Genomic DNA, 16,010 nt, shown 5'->3' with positions numbered 1-16,010 from the left:
GATCTTATTTAACAAGAACACGCCAGAAATCTTGTGTCAATTCTAAGCCATCATTTATATGATGTTTGAATCATGGTGCAATCCTAAATCTTTTGCATACGTGGCTTTGCAGGACACCTCATTTAATAGCCCAATTGCTGGCAACCAATAAAATTTACACGGTCTTTCATGGAACTGCGTGCAGCATACGCTAAGAAACAAATTTCATAGCTGCTCACGTGTCATTGCCTTGCAGTGCGTCTAAATGGACCTTTTGCCTAAATTTTTTAGAAAGTTGACTGCACATTGTATCCATATACTCCCACATTAGGGAAGAATAAGTCAGGGATATTGCCATTATAATACATGTGTCTGATTCTAGTACCGTGAAGCGTTCGATACATCTGAAACATGTCATTCAAACGTTTAACTCTTAAATAAGGGCATGGATTAGGCGCGCGAATTCAAAAGATATGTATAAAGAACAGTTACTTCAAAGAAACTTGTTTAAGGAGACGTAATTTCGATGCAACAAACTGGTCTAAGGAAAAAATCGTAAGTCAGTGAATTTTTATTTATTGTGTGCTTGGATTTCGTGCGGCAGGCATTTGTGACTCGGATGCCTGCCAGGTCCCACGTAGCCCAGGTGGGCTTCATTTTTTGGGTAATTGAGCTCTTTCCCCATTGGCCGTTATAATTGGCTCATCAAACCTTATTTGGCTTAACCTTGTGCTATCTTACAGTAGTGATATGACCGAGCACGCAATCAGCCCACGTGGGCTTTTGTGTGACTGAGTTCTTCACCATCGGTCGTTATAATTGGCTCAAGATAAGACCTTATTTGGCTCAACCTTTTGCTATCTCACGGTAGTGATGTGACCGAGCACGCAATTTGGTAAAGACTTATTACGGCGGCGGTACCGGCGGTCAATGTTCTTCTCCCTCAAGTTTGTTGGATAACATATGGAAAAAGATTCAGAAAAGCGCACTGATATTGAATCGCTCGAGTCCTCGTGCAGACAATCTATATCTTTTCATCAACGCCTAGAGACCAAATTGTATACATTTTTTTTACCATTACTCCAATTTGAAGCATGGCTCAACTCAAAGTTAGGAATTGAGGCAGAGGCCATTGAAAGGAAGCGCGGGGAAGATCGTAAACCTGTCAAGTGGTATGATGAGCTCGGCATGGCTTTCCTTTGGGCCTCTGGTAATTTGAATTTACCTTGTTGTGCTACTGGTATGCTTGGAGCGGAATTCGGACTCAGTCTCAGACAGAGTCTAGTTATCATTTTTTTTGGCAACTTAATTGGAAGTTTTGTGACTTCATACTGCGCTACATTTGGCGCACCAACTGGTCTTCGACAAATGTCCGTCTCTCGTTACAGCTTCGGCTGGTTTCCAAGCAAACTTATCGCCCTTGTGAACACCGTGCAGCAGATTGGCTGGTCTTCTGTTGGTGCAATCACTGCAGGCCTTGCTCTAACGGCTGTGGCTGATGGGCATATATCTATTGTTGTTGGAATTATTATCGTTGCTGTCGCTGCACTTGTTATTGGCATATTTGGTCTTCGCCTGATTTTGCTTGTCGAAAAGTACTCTTGGTGTGTATTTTTCATTGTATTTCTCATTATTCTAGGCGAGACGGGCAAATATGCCGACAATCATTCGCCGGCATCAGTTAAAGGAACCACACCTTTGGCAGGATCAGTGCTCACATTTCTCGCTGTCATATACGGTTACAGTGCGTCATGGTCTCCAATTGCATCCGATTACTATGTGCAATATCCTGCGAATGTATCAAGAACAAAAGTATTTCTTTTAACTGCTAGTGGAATTTCATTGTCTACATGTGTCTGCATGTGGTCTGGAGCAATAATGGCCAGCTCTCTAAACAACCATCCTCTTTGGAAACAGGCTTATGAAAACGACGGAATTGGGTATCTCATTCGTGACATGCTTTACCCTACTGGCTTTGCAAAATTTCTTTTGGTTCTTCTTGTTTTATCGGGAATCTGCTTTAACCTTCTCAGTACATACAGTGTATCGCTTACTATTCAACAATTTTCGCCTTGGGTCGCATTTGTTCCTCGTATCGTTGTACAGGTTATCGTCTTCGGAATTGTTATTGCTCTAGGTCTCGCTGGACGGAAAGAGCTTAATACATACCTTCAAAACTTCCTCAGTTTTCTTGGGTACTGGAGTACAAGCTACTTTGTCATCCTTTTTCTTGAGCACACATTTATTCGAAAACGGGATTTTGCGAACTACGATTTGGAGGGATGGAATGATCGCAAGCGTCTTCCGCATGGGATTGCTGCAGCTACAGTGTTCTTGGTGGGAGTTGTGTGTTGGGTCATGGGAATGGCTGTTACTTGGTATGTCGGACCCCTTGCTGGCCTCTTTGGTGAGAATGGTGGCGATGTTGCCATTGAATTGACATTTGTTTTCACTTTGGTCGCATATTTGCCTTTAAGATTGCTTGAGATTAATTTTTTTCACAAATGATAGACGACTTTTGGGTTACAGCTGATCGTAATCCTGTGATTTCGTCATATAATATTAACGATTCATGATTCGCAAGAGACCAAAGCAGTTGACATGCTTTAACAGCCCATGCTTTCGTTAAGTCTCGAATGCGGATAAATACCGCGTACTTTCGTATATCGACTTTGGCCCGTCACACGATATTGTCCAAGTGGAGCAGAATACTTTTATCATATCACAGGCACCGATTAGGCTGCTAATCAAAACATTTGCCCTTGTGATTTGAATCAAGCGGTTTGAATATTTTTCTCTTCATCTAGAATGCCAGAAAGAGTGTAGTTGTTGCTCAGATTCAAGTTGTCTGACTTGTCACTTATGTATTAAGTATGTTCGAGCACAACTATACGCTTGACTGATATCGATATTTCGACTCAACTTCATAGCGTATTCTAGATCGTGGAACTATTAATGCAAAATAATAGCTTTCATGTAATATGTCGTCTTCACCTTCTATTGAATGAATCACAAGTTATACTTGCACACTTTGCTAAAGATTTTACTATTCTGTGATCGATATTTTGGGTAGTCTCGATTCGTTCTAACAAAATAAAGCAAGAGGCTTCCCCTTGTTTCCACATAAAGAATTTGGAATTCATTTTGTTCAATATCAAAATTAGTTTTTGCTCAAACGCAGTAAAGACTTAGAACTACACTGTTGGAATGAAATTTTTTATCAATGTACTCAATACAATCAAGCCAAGGAAGCACCAGTCTTTTCTCCAGGCTTTTGGTTTGCGTCCGAGTCTTCTTCCATTTCGCCTTTCGCACGGAGACGCTCCTCTTTCCTTCGTTTGAGAATTTCCAAAGAGAAGGGAGAGCGCTCACGTATCTGTGGTCCCTTCCAATAAAAGACGTAGATAGGAATGATAACCACAATAGAAACAAATCCAAGAAACGTACTTGCCCATTGATAAGACAGACTGGGCGAAATCTTTTCATACATTGGCACAGCATACATGGCTGAAATACCTGCGAGTAAATCACGAGCCAACGCATTACCACCGGTAGCGGAAGCAGAGTATTCTCCGTATGCTTCAACCATATAGTCAATGGTGGCCATGTAAATGGCGTAATTAGCAATAGCGATAAGGACAGCGAATATTAATGGCGCAATCCAGTGAACTTGTGGCTCACCGTAAGAACACCATGCAAACCCGAACAAACCAATGGGTTCCAGTGGTGCAAGCCAAAGAAGCCACCATAAACGCACTTCTGGGTAAAGGCAATCAGGGTCTATTCTGCGTGCACGTCTTTGACTCATAATAGTCGGGAAGAAGGAAAAGAATGCAATGATATATCCAACATTGATTGAAATAAATGCCAGCCCGACAGCCCAAGGCTTGAAGCCCCAACCGTCTTTGAACACATAATCAAACGACATTTCAAACGTGAAGATGAGTGCATCAGAAAATCCACTGAGCAAAGAGAGAAACAATACAATAGGTTCAGTTGCAATCATATGGAAGGGACGGAACCAAAGCTTTGCAACTTCTTTAGCACTAAACCGATTCTCTTTCAGCTCATTTGGACCGTAAATGTTCTCATCACCGGGTTGTGGAGTACGTTCCGGCCTCGAAGAAAACCAATCATACACAGGATGGAGTGAAAGCCAAAATTCTTCGAAACTTTGAAAACTGATCCCGCGCTTTTTGTTCTGACTCAAAGTGCCGTTCAGTTGCTCTTGCCTGGCCTTTCGTCTCCGCCTAGCTTCACGATCAATCAGGATAAATGAAAGCGTCTCTGGGACAGTCAGCGCATGCACGAGCTGAGTAAAACCACCGAAGATCAGCATCAACCAAATAATCCAATTGAGGCAATGAACAGGATCGCTCATAAAGCCTTGCATCAATCCACCAATGACCGGTCCAATTGATGTACCGATCACTGACGACAGAACAATAAATGCAATAGCATATTGATGGTCGTCCGAATCATAAAGATCCGCTACCATACCTAGCGTGACACTTCCCCCCGCCGTGCACAACCCACCGAAGAAACGAGCAGCAAGAAGGGAATCATAATTTTGCGAAAATCGACACCAAATTTGTGTAATATTGACCAGAAACAGGGAAAGTTGCATGACGGGCCACCGTCCAAGTTCTTCACTCCATGGAGCCCAGAGTTCTGAGCCAAACGCGTACGCAATCAGGAAGATCATCTGACTTGCGCGTGCACCCTGTGGACTAACGCCTCCGAACCTGTCTTTATCCTCAGGAATGAGTGCAGTCGCATTCGGATAAATGGACGTATTGAAGTTCATACTGACTTGGACAAGAAACACAACACACAGGATATACCATTTCTTCCATGCTGGAAACGCAAATCCTGTAACTTCGTGGGCCATTTCATGTGTTAGCTCAACTTTTCCATCAGGTCGGGCAGGTATACGATGTGCTTTTTCCTTAAAACGATCATTATACTTCTTAATAGCTTCTTCACCACTTGCAACAACCTCAAAGTGGCCGTCTTCATCTTCATGTAAAACGACGTTTGGCGTGTTTGGGCGATCTGGTTCCTCTACAGGAGGTTCTGCCGTCCGATTATAAGAATTCGTGTCAAAAGTGGCTGCTGACGCCTGCTCACGAGGCGGCTCAAACTCTTTCTCAGCATTCTCGACTGGCATCCCACAAGGTAGGATGAGGGTGGTAAACAAGGGCGGATCACCATCACAATCCGCACCCATAGGGCCTCGTCATTTCTAATTAACCAATAAAACAGCAGTGCCCCTATTTGACATCAGAATATTTCCGCTTTGAAGCGTCAAGTCTCCATATATTTACCTTTTAGATAGGATTTGTCAGCTGACAAACACAAATTACGTTTGTTGCTAGGGGAACAGGTCTTGGCTAAGCCACTAAAATAGTGTGCTGTTTGTTCGGCCAAACTAGCACTTGGAAGTGTTATAGGATTTGCATGCGATAACGAGGATTCCGAACGCGTTTGTATATGATTTTTTTTGGGGGGACAGACGGGCTATAAACATGTATTCCCCGCGTAAATGATTAATATCATGGATGTTCGGAGTCCCTTCATTCTGCACGGAAGGGAAGATACAGTGATAAAACGATATGCAAGAAATTACCATTCACAGTTTATTGCAAGTGTTAGATTTAGGTCGTCATTCATGTAGTTCGATGAATAGCAATTCATGTCTTACAGTTGAGCCAAATTTATTGCTCCTATATAATTCAAGGACGGGCGGATTGGATCAATCAATTGAGAACATATTCTATACGTTTGAGACATATTTATCATCATCAACTTGTAGGCCTTTAGATCCATGTTCCTTCGACAAGCGCGAATCAAGCCATGCGCAAGCGAAGTGACCAAATACCCACTTTCACATATTGCCTCGTTGGGAAATCTTTATTCTGATTGGTGCACGTGCCTACAACACGTTCAACCTTCCCTTGCATTGTTGCAACATGTACAGGAGTATATAGGTAAAACGGCGCTATTACGCAACTCACCACCGGCACTCCTCAAGTTGTAGACAATGCGTAGTTTCGGTGCGCTGTGTTTGGCTGCCGCTATCCTCTCGCCAGTTTTGGCAGACGATGGTGTTAATGAAGGCCTCAAGAAAATCAAGCACATCGTCTTGTTCATGCAAGAGAATCGTGCGTTTGACCACTACTTTGGTACGATGTCAGCTGTCCGAGGTTTCAAGGATCCAAACGTTCATGTCTCAAACAATACTGGCAAGAGCGTTTTCCATCAACCGGTGAACAGCTCGATGGTGAAGGTTTCGGATGGTCCTGATGTTGATTACAAGCCACCAAAAGATGCTAAAGAGCTCCTTCCTTGGTACCTCGTCCATCAAGGTGGTGATTACAAGGAGCGTGCTCAGTGTATGCTTGCAGGCTCTAATTCGTGGCAAGCGAACCATGCAGCATGGAATGATGGAAACATCGATCGCTGGGCACTCAACAACACTCCCTATTCCTTGGGTTATTTCAAACGTGACGATATTCCTGTGCACTTCGCCCTTGCCGAGAACTTTGTCGTTTCGGACGCCTATTATGAAGGCCAAATTGCATCTACAGACCCAAACCGTGTCACATGGTTCTCAACTACGATCAATGCCAATGGTAGTGTCGTTGGTGGACACCCTGAAAAAGGTGGCACAGTGCTTGATAACAACCGCGACCCGAAGTGTTTGAAGGGCAAAAATGGTGACCTTTTCTCGTGCCGTCCGCTTCGTTGGAAGACAGTGCCCGAGTATCTGAGTGATGCCAAGATTGACTGGCAGCTGTTCCAAGATTTTGACAACTTTGGCGACAACACGCTTGTCGAGTGGCGTCAGTATCAGTTGGCTGCTAAGAACAAGACAGATCTTGCTCGCCGTGGTGTTTCGTTCCAAGGTCTCAACTCATTTTACGAAGCTGCAAAGAACGGTACCTTGCCTGAAGTCTCTTACATCGTCGGCCCTCAGTACCTCTCTGAACACGCTCCGTACACCCCTAATGATGGTGCCTGGCTCCAGCGCAAAATTGCTGAGGCTGTAATGAATGGAAAGAACTGGAACTCTACTGCCCTGATGGTTTCGTACGATGAGACGGGCGGCTGGGCCGACCATGTCATGTCTCCGCATGCTGAGCGTGGTACACCTGGTGAATGGATCCACGACCCATACACGCCAGATGGCAAGCTTGCCCCCACTGGTCCTGGCTTCCGTCTTCCGTTCTACATCATCTCGCCTTACACTCGTAAGGGTGGTGTATTTACGGAAGTAACGTCTCATGAAAGTCAGACACTCTTCCTTGAAGAGTGGGCCAAGGCGAATGGCAAGCCATTCACCGTTGACGTGATGAACAAGTGGCGTCGTGAGCAACTCAGCAACCTGGTGAATGCATTCGACTTCAACTCTTCAGACATGAGCGTTCCGGACATTCCTAAGGTGGACGAACCTACCAAGGATGCGATTACGGGCGAGTTTAATGGTGCTTGGAACTGCATCTTGAAGTTTAAGGGTGACGTCCAGCCAAAGGTGCCTTACGAAGGTCTGAAGGAGGAGAAGACACTCACGCAAGAGAAGGGTATTAAGTCTGTGAGAGGAAATGTCACCGAGGGCCGTTGGCTTAGCTTTAGCGCTCAAGGACATCGACTCGAGCACTCTAACAACAGCGTTTCTCTTGCAAGTGATAAAGGCGACTTTTCTAAGAAGCACCTCTTTGTCGTCCACTGGCAGGGCAAAGTCCCCAAGGACAATGCCTACAAGATCTCGACTTCTGGCAAGAAGCCCATGTACCTGACGGACTCTCTGAAGCTCTCTTCTAAGAAGGAGGATGGTGCCACCTTTGCCATTTTCGATAATGGCAATGGCCGGGGTCATTCGATTAAGGACGCCAAGTCGAATAAGTTCTTGTCAGTTAGCAAGCAGAATTTGACGCTTGCAAGCAAGCCTGCTACGTTCAAGGTCGTCAGTGTGACTCTATAAAGGGCGACAAATAGCCTCGTCGATGTTCTTTGATATTTTTTGCTTTTCATTTCAGAAGTTTGGTTTTTTTTTTTTTTTCGCCACTATGCTTTTTGTGATGGTTTAATTAAGGGAATATTAGTTCAAATGAATTTTGACATAACTGGATTTCATGCTGGTAGCAAGAGACTTGACGCAAAGCTAGTCGTATTGTTGGCAGAGCTGTAATAATTATTCTGTCGTAGAGCTGCGCTCTGTTTGCTCGGATATTCGCCACAACTCGTGCTTGATCGTCGGAAGGGAATCTGAGGGCGTTGCACTTTCCATTTCAACGGGCTTAGATATCAAAGCAATAGGGATCGCATCAAAGTTTTGTGAAACTCGTTGTTCCAACAATGTTTGCTTCTGATTAACTTTCGCCAACTGGTTTGCCATATTTTGTGCACACACATGTTGCACGGTTCCTTCTTCACCCGCTTCGTCAAGGAACCTGGTTTTCTCTCGTCCTCTACGCCACATGCACCACAATACAGCTATCGCCGTAACGAGAATTATAGTACCTCCTACTGTTCCTCCTACAGTAGGTGCTACAAGGTCCGGCTTCTCTTTGGTGGAAATACACACATTCTGAGGGCATGCGTAACATGCATTTGGATAAAGCTGGTGGCATTCTTCGTCTGATTGACACTGCGGGCAAGGCGCAATATTGTTACATGGCTCACAAGACTGGAAAATCAAAAGAAAGTTCAAAATTTCTTGCATGGTGAACATGAGCATACTAAGAATGAACTGAGCAACTGACTTGTAGCCATCATGATGTAGTTCACATCATGTCAAGAGGCCCATGCGTTGAAAGCTGCAGAACGATTAGCGATAGAGGTTTCGGCCGACCATTTTATCTACGAATGTGGGGCTACCTACCTCAGCAATGAAGTTTGCGAAAGTGTAGGACGTGAATGACTGACGTAAGATTCCATTATGAACGAGACGTACGTTGTTCTGGTCTATTCTCACGCAGCGCAAAGAGTAAAGATTTATCCTCGTGTAATTATTGCAGCCGATGCGACTATTCGAGGATCAGTCACAATAAAAACAGGATCAGTCATACATCCTCATTCAAAGATTGACGCCTCTCGAGGTCCAATCGTTATAGGGGAAAATTGCATCGTGGAAGAACGCGTACAGCTTGTTAGTGCCAACGAGGGGGGAATGAATATCGGTGATGCGAACTCGTTTCGCGCGGGATGCTGTGTATGTGCCGCTGAAATTGGAAATTGCAACATATTTGAGCCAGCAAGTCGAGTCTTTGCGTCCATAAGTATTCCGAACTTCTGCGTGATTGGGGCAGGATGCTCTGTGGGGTCAGATACAGGAGTACCCTATGCGCTTTCAGAACGCTCAGTCATTTATGGCCTTAATTCTGAGCACCGCGTCTGGAATGGTGATGGCGTAGGGCAACAGGCTGCCTTACATGCGAAGGAACTTGTGTACCTTCGCGACACGATACCCAAAGCTCATAAGCTCCGTATTATTCGACCGTAGTGGACTATACTTGGAATCCTTCTATAAGTGATGTTTGGTGAATGACGTTCTCAATGTATGTGCTCAAGGAATCATGCATCACGTCAGTTGTAGATGCTCTCGGTTTACGTCGCGGCATAGCTGGCTGTCGCTGGCTAACCACTTGTTGTTTACGACGCGTCCTAAAGTAAGACGCATTCAAGGGCTTCAGCGCCAAATCACTTTGTCTGACCCATGTATTCTTAGATGCATCCATTCCCCCCGAAATCCGACCAAGTAACGGTGGCTTCGCTAACATCGATGCAGCCTGTTTCGCTCGAGGATATCCGTCCAATTCAGGGGGGAAATCATATGGAATACCTAAGAAAAACGTCAATATTAAACGAGACTTACTTTTCGGATTGTTGGATGAAGGTAATTCTTCGATTTCAGGGTAGAATTCTTCCTCCGAAACGGCATCCAGGGCCTGTGTCTCATCACCTTTCTCCAAGTTGACATCCGGCCGTTCTGCATCATATAACTCTCCTAGTCGCGCCTTGATCTGCCCTGCTCGACCAATGTTATCTGCTGGTGTAATAAAGCGAGCTCCGCGTGCATCGCTAGTCATCTTATCCCACGGTGTCTTCGTTGGTGACGCTGTCAGACCATCTTTCTTGACAGAAGGGGATAAAGACTTTTGCCAAGTAGATTCACCTGTTCGGATTGTCTTAGATACAGGAGAGGGAGATTGGTTTGTCTTATCGGTAAAAACACTTCGTCCCATTCGCGAAGTTGTTGCGACGGACTTATTACTCACTGCGCCACCTCGTTTAAACGGCGAGGCAGTCGTAGGCGCCTCTTTTCCTGGCGAAGAGCCAGAATATTTCCATTTTATGCCAGGTGTTCGTGTAGGACTGCAAGCATACGTGCCATTCTCCTGCGTCATTGTGCTGCGCATATCCCCGCAGTTAGGGGCTATAGCAAGATACACGCCAACAAACCCCAGCATTGGGCTTTTTACACGCAAAGCGCAAGCGCTACGTGACGCGCCACCCTCGCATTAATCACGTGAGGTAACGCGCAACATCCGCTGTGCCGCACAGCCGTCAAGTTTCAAGCCACCAGAACGATGCCAGGAATCTATGGTGGTGATGAGATCAATGCAGTAGTGCTAGATCCTGGCGCATCCGTAATCCGAGGGGGATGGGCCGGCGAGGATCAACCACGTGCAATGCTTCCTTCATTTTACGGTTGGCTTCCCATGACAGACGAAGAACGGAACTTGTATGGCACAGAAGGCTTGAAGCAAGACCCAGGCCCGACTCAAGATGGCGATGTATCCATGAACGATGTTGAAAATCATTCTAAGCCACCTGTACCGCGTGGTATTTCTTTTGATGCTTCTCGCGGTAGGAAACGTTTTTTGGGCGATTCTGGTGTGTCATATTGGCGACGCGGGCTGGAAATCGATACTCCCTTCGACGAGAACGGTATAGTCCAGGACTTCGACTCACTGCATGCAATGTCGAGAAATGTTTTCGATGCGCTGTGTGCCGAGCCAACTGAAAATCCCCTTTTGCTCACTGAACCTGCTGATAACCCCCGTGCAGCTCGTGGGAAAGCGGCCGAACTTGCATTTGAAGGGCTTAACGTGCCCGCGTTTTATCTTGCAAATCGCACTGTGTTAAGCGCATTTTCCTCCGGCCGTCCCACTGCTTTAGTAGTGGATGTGGGCGCTTCGCGTGTCTCTGCGATTCCGGTGGTAGACGGATTTGTTTTGCGTAAGGGCATTCACACCCAGCCCAATGGTGGTGATGCTGTATCTCGCGCATTATTGTGGGGCCTCACGCACGAAATGGGTGACAAAAATATCACTGGATGGCTTGCTGACAGTATCGTCCCACAATTCCTCGTCAAAAGCAAGCAACCTTGTGATCCTGGTATGCCTGCCAAAGCCACACTTAGAGAAGATCGTTTGCATTCAACTACTCCATCCTTCCGCATGTACCACACAATGCAGGTTCTCAATGACTTTAAGGAGGCTGTGTGCCAAGTGTTGGAGGCACCTTGGGATGAGGCTCAGGCATCAGCGCGCCCCACAAAAATGTTCGAATTCCCCGACGGATCTAACGATGCATATGGAATGCTTCGATTCAAAGCACCTGAGGCTCTTTTCACACCTAGTTTGTATTCTGTCGATTCACAAGTACTGCCTTCTCGCGAGTCACCCTATACTGGTTTGACCGACCTCATCCTACAAGCAACGAAAGAAGTCGATGTCGACGCACGCGCAAGCATGTTCAGTAACATCGTCTGTGTAGGAGGTGGAACCCTTCTTCCGGGCTTTTTGGATCGTCTTAGTTACGAACTGAGTGTGGCAGCACCTAGCCAGCGAATTCGTATACACTCTCCTGGAAATTACACTGAACGTCGTCACTCAACCTGGCTCGGCGGTAGTATACTTGCAAGTTTGGGCACATTTCATCAACTATGGATCAGCAAACAAGAATACGAAGAACACGGACAAGCCATCGTGCATGTCCGTTGCAAGTAGTCATAGTATCATTCTCTTTAACTCGACACGAAGGTCTTAATAGATGGTTACCATGAGCCCTGGTCGGCGTTCTATTGTGGAGGCACATGAGTCGTGGCATTTGACCCACGCCTGTTGTTGGACGTGCCGCGTATTGTATCACTACTTTAGCCCACAGTTTAACATTCCCCTATGTCTGGTGAGCCTAAAAAAATGAGTCGTCAACAAAGGCGGCAAATGGCCAAAGACGCTCGCGAGCAGCAAAGATTAGATAGTATACGTGCTGATGTTGAACGTGAAATGGCTGAGGCACCTCAAGTAAATCAAAGTGCTGTTGAAGAGGCTGGGTTGAAGCAGCTATGTGACGAGCTTCAAGTTCAAGTGCATGAAATCACACCGGATGGGCACTGCCTATTTAATGCTGTGGCAGACCAGATGAATGTAAGATACCCTGCACAAGAGCCCTACACTTACGAAAACATGCGGCGAGCTGCTGCTAGTTTTATGCGACAACATGCTGAAGAGTTCATGCCGTTCATCTCAGATCTCGATGAATCCTCTGCTGGCATGGATGAGTCTTCTCAAAAGAAAGACCCCAAAGCCAGGTTTATGGAGTATTGTGATGCTATGGAAAACTCGTCTGCCTGGGGCGGTCAACCCGAACTTTTAGCACTGTCCAAGGTGCTCTATACTCCTATTTATGTTATTCAAGCCGGGTTACCTATTATAAAGATAGGTGAGGAAGAGTTTAAGGACCGTTCACCGCTTTGCATCGCGTATCATGTCAAGATGTATGGATTGGGCGAGGTACGTACCAGAGGGTTATTTGTCAGGCCAGATTGTGAACGCTTTTCTAACATTGTAGCATTACAACTCTCTGCGTCCGAAAGTCTAGACGTTGTGTGAACTAGATTCACTTTGAAGATGGGTCATAGTCTTGCATTCATATTCGCAGTTGACCTATTTATACCACTTGTGCATCAGGGGCACGACACTGTCATAGTCCTACTAGGGTATCGTCTTTAATCAAATGCGCCGTGCCGGACGCAGAAGTTAAAATTTGCATTTGTCAGTATGAACTCAAGACGAGGTATCTTCTTCCTCGTCCTCGTCATCTTCATCGCTCTCTTCATCTTCACCAACAAACGTGTTTTCAAACATGCCTTCACCCGAATCCAGCAGAAGATTCGCCCGACTATGTATTGCTTCAGCGCGACCATTAGATCTTTCTGTACTTTCATACACTTTTGTAATAGTCGGCGGCGTTGGCAATGAATCACGTCGGTGATGGGTTTCTTTAGACAATGGGGTACCCACTACACTTTTCCGTTGTGTGGTTTGGGATGCGGCAGTGCTGGGTGAAACATCATTTAAAGTGAGATCGCCCTCGTCTCCTCCCACAGAGCGCAGCAAATCGTGGACGACTCTTCTTGCAGCTTCTTTGGCCGGCGTTTTCTTGTATTTGCTTTGCGGCACACTGAATTGCATCGTTACAGGTGGTGACATACCATCAGGCAGAGCTAATGATGTATCACCACTCTCATCACGATAATGCTGATTCGAACGGAGTGGTGTTGTCCGTAGATCAGCAATGCCATTCCAAGACTTCGACGTGTCACCAGTCGTGAAGGGATTGGTTGTCGGTTGTCCATCCCGGCTGGCTACAACACTAATACGTGGCCGAGCTGAGGAACGCCGTCTCAATTTAGTGGGACTTGACGATTTGGGAATATCAGACAATATCACAGATGAATCTGTAGGCATTGACATGTCCGCCTCTTTAAGAGGCCTTTCTGGCGCTTTGTTCAAATCATCTTGCCGACTAGCCTCAACATCTCGTTTTAGTCGCTCAAATGGTGTATCAAGTTGCGAACTGTCATTTGAATAGGCATAAACACTTGTGCTCATGCGAGGGGGGGATGCCATTGGACCGCTCTCTTGGGTTACATGTGTAATATCATCATGCGAGCCCTTGGCTAGAACCTGATTTTCTGTAGTATCAGAGCAATTATTGATAGATCCATCTACTTCTTCGAAAGGTTGCTGGGACAGTGATACTTGTGCAGAAGCTTCAAAAAACTGCTTCCAAAACCGCGCACTCTGCCAAGTTTGAGAGCATGATGACTCGTATTCACGGATGGCAGGCAATATTCGTGAGGTGACGATTTGGTGTGCTTGAGAAAAGTTTTCATCAATTTCTTGCAGTGTCAAAGTAATAGCCTGGTCGAGTTGCATAAGTTGCTCTCCTGCAGCAATAGAGTCCAGCGATGCGGCAGCCATGCTGCTCATCACCGACTGTGATAACAAGTGATCGAGCTTGGCTTCATAGGTCGCGCTACGCGTCGTCGCGATGTCATGTACACGATTAGGTAATCTTAAGACTTTGGCACTTCGAGCTGGCCTTGACACGGCTTTTTTCGACACTTGAGCGATTGGGCCTCGACTGTTCGAACACTCAGTTGTTCCAACCTGGTCCGTGCGGTCAGCAGGCTGTGCTCGATGTCGGCCGACAATGCGTTGACTACATACTGCACCTTTGTTGGGGTCAGGAACGGCGCATGACACTTCAGTGCTGCTATGGTGTTACCAAGCAGTGGGCGAAAATCAGGAACGACGCCGCATGCACAGGTCGAGCAACATGTATTACAAGCGATTTCAGCTGGAAATGCTGCTATTGAAGAAGGGCCATTGTGGCATGATCGACTAAATGATCTTGAGGAAAGTGCGGAGGGTCAAGCATTGTTTGAGGCATACAATTATGACGAACCAGAGTATGAACAGATTCAAGACTCGATCACAGAACGACTAAAAATGCGATCAAGTTCAGGCTCATTAATAGACAGCAATAAACCTAGTTTTGAAGAAAACGAATCATCATTATATTTGGGACTACCGCCATCCCATCATTCAGCTCCAATCTTGCCAGAGCAGCTCGACCAGGAATCCTTACAATGGGCTAAAAGACAAAGGCCTCCTCAGCATGGTAAAAAAAGGCAAATTCATCTCAAATCTGGGAACTGGATACTTGATTATGCGGTGCCTTCACCAATAGCGAACGCAGTGCTCCTTGAGTACCGTGAACAAGGACAACCAAAAGAATTTACGCATTTGCGGTACTCAGCAGTGACATGTGATCCAGATGAATTTAGCGCTGAAAATGGATGGGGTTTAAGAATTTCAAATGAATACCATCGTTCTACGGAAATATTGATTGCTTTAACATACTATAATGAAGACCGCAGCTTGCTCACTCGTACGCTACACAGTATCATGCAAAATATCAGAGACATGGTCAGAAAAAAGTGGTCGCGATACTGGCAAAAATGTGAGGAAGAGGGACAACCAGGCTGGCAGCGTATTGTTGTGTCGCTCATCTTTGATGGAATTGAGCCTTGTGATAAAGAAACGCTGGACATTTTGGCCACGATCGGAGTATATCAAGATGGCATAATGAAACGTGAGGTGAATGGAAATGAGACAATTGGCCATATTTTCGAGTACACAACACAATTGTCCGTGGATCCCACCCCCGTGCTTGTTCAGCCCAGTCCAGGTTCCGACAACAACCTTGTACCTGTACAAATGATCTTTTGCTTCAAGCAGAAAAACTCCAAAAAAATCAACAGTCATCGATGGGTTTTTAATGCACTAGGGCGCCTGCTTCAGCCCGAAATTGTGGTGCTAGTTGATGTGGGCACTAAACTAGGACATTTGTCATTGTATCACTTGTGGAAAGCTTTCCACAACAATCCACAACTTGGTGGTGCATGCGGTGAAATACATGCCATGATAAAACATGGTATAAAGCTTTTCAATCCGCTCGTGGCCTCACAGAATTTTGAGTACAAAATTAGCAATATACTTGACAAACCACTCGAGTCCATGTTTGGATATGTGAGTGTGCTTCCCGGCGCTTTCAGTGCTTATCGATATCAAGCTGTGCTTGGGCGCCCCTTGGACCAATACTTTCACGGAGACCATACTTTGTCTCAGCGATATGGAACAAAAGGCATTGAGCAGATGAACATATTTCGC

At 45.7% G+C, this 16,010-nt stretch overlaps 7 protein-coding genes across 7 annotated transcripts; 5 read left to right on the top strand and 2 right to left on the bottom strand.

Annotated features, from left to right (window-relative positions):
- Positions 1-942: 942 nt before the first annotated feature.
- On the top strand, positions 943-2,487 carry MGL_4254 (uncharacterized protein; the record flags this gene model as incomplete). Its single annotated transcript, XM_001728561.1, has 1 exon — positions 943-2,487. The coding sequence occupies one exon, from the start codon at positions 943-945 to the stop codon at positions 2,485-2,487; it is 1,545 nt and encodes a 514-aa protein (XP_001728613.1).
- Positions 2,488-3,217: 730 nt separating this feature from the next.
- On the bottom strand, positions 3,218-5,149 carry MGL_4253 (uncharacterized protein; the record flags this gene model as incomplete). The annotated part of the gene is made up of 1 exon (XM_001728560.1): positions 3,218-5,149. One exon carries the CDS (start codon positions 5,147-5,149, stop codon positions 3,218-3,220), a length of 1,932 nt encoding a protein of 643 aa, XP_001728612.1.
- An 873-nt stretch (positions 5,150-6,022) lies between these two features.
- MGL_4252 (uncharacterized protein) lies at positions 6,023-7,963 on the top strand (the record flags this gene model as incomplete). The annotated part of the gene is made up of 1 exon (XM_001728559.1): positions 6,023-7,963. One exon carries the CDS (start codon positions 6,023-6,025, stop codon positions 7,961-7,963), a length of 1,941 nt encoding a protein of 646 aa, XP_001728611.1.
- A 2,608-nt stretch (positions 7,964-10,571) lies between these two features.
- Positions 10,572-11,996, top strand: MGL_4251 (uncharacterized protein; the record flags this gene model as incomplete). Its single annotated transcript, XM_001728558.1, has 1 exon — positions 10,572-11,996. One exon carries the CDS (start codon positions 10,572-10,574, stop codon positions 11,994-11,996), a length of 1,425 nt encoding a protein of 474 aa, XP_001728610.1.
- A 171-nt stretch (positions 11,997-12,167) lies between these two features.
- MGL_4250 (uncharacterized protein) lies at positions 12,168-12,870 on the top strand (the record flags this gene model as incomplete). The annotated part of the gene is made up of 2 exons (XM_001728557.1): positions 12,168-12,782; positions 12,841-12,870. The coding sequence occupies 2 exons, from the start codon at positions 12,168-12,170 to the stop codon at positions 12,868-12,870; spliced, it is 645 nt and encodes a 214-aa protein (XP_001728609.1).
- A 185-nt stretch (positions 12,871-13,055) lies between these two features.
- Positions 13,056-14,264, bottom strand: MGL_4249 (uncharacterized protein; the record flags this gene model as incomplete). Its single annotated transcript, XM_001728556.1, has 1 exon — positions 13,056-14,264. One exon carries the CDS (start codon positions 14,262-14,264, stop codon positions 13,056-13,058), a length of 1,209 nt encoding a protein of 402 aa, XP_001728608.1.
- Positions 14,265-14,552: 288 nt separating this feature from the next.
- MGL_4248 (uncharacterized protein) lies at positions 14,553-15,869 on the top strand (the record flags this gene model as incomplete). Its single annotated transcript, XM_001728555.1, has 1 exon — positions 14,553-15,869. A coding segment is annotated over one exon (1,317 nt), but the record flags the coding sequence as incomplete, so codon positions are not given.
- Positions 15,870-16,010: the final 141 nt, after the last annotated feature.

This window comes from Malassezia globosa (assembly GCF_000181695.2).
Source record: "Malassezia globosa CBS 7966 chromosome Unknown mgl_sf_16.1, whole genome shotgun sequence".
Taxonomy (NCBI): domain Eukaryota; kingdom Fungi; phylum Basidiomycota; class Malasseziomycetes; order Malasseziales; family Malasseziaceae; genus Malassezia; species Malassezia globosa.
The sequence above is the reverse complement of the archived record's forward strand: the minus strand, read 5'-3'. Positions and strand labels throughout refer to the sequence as shown.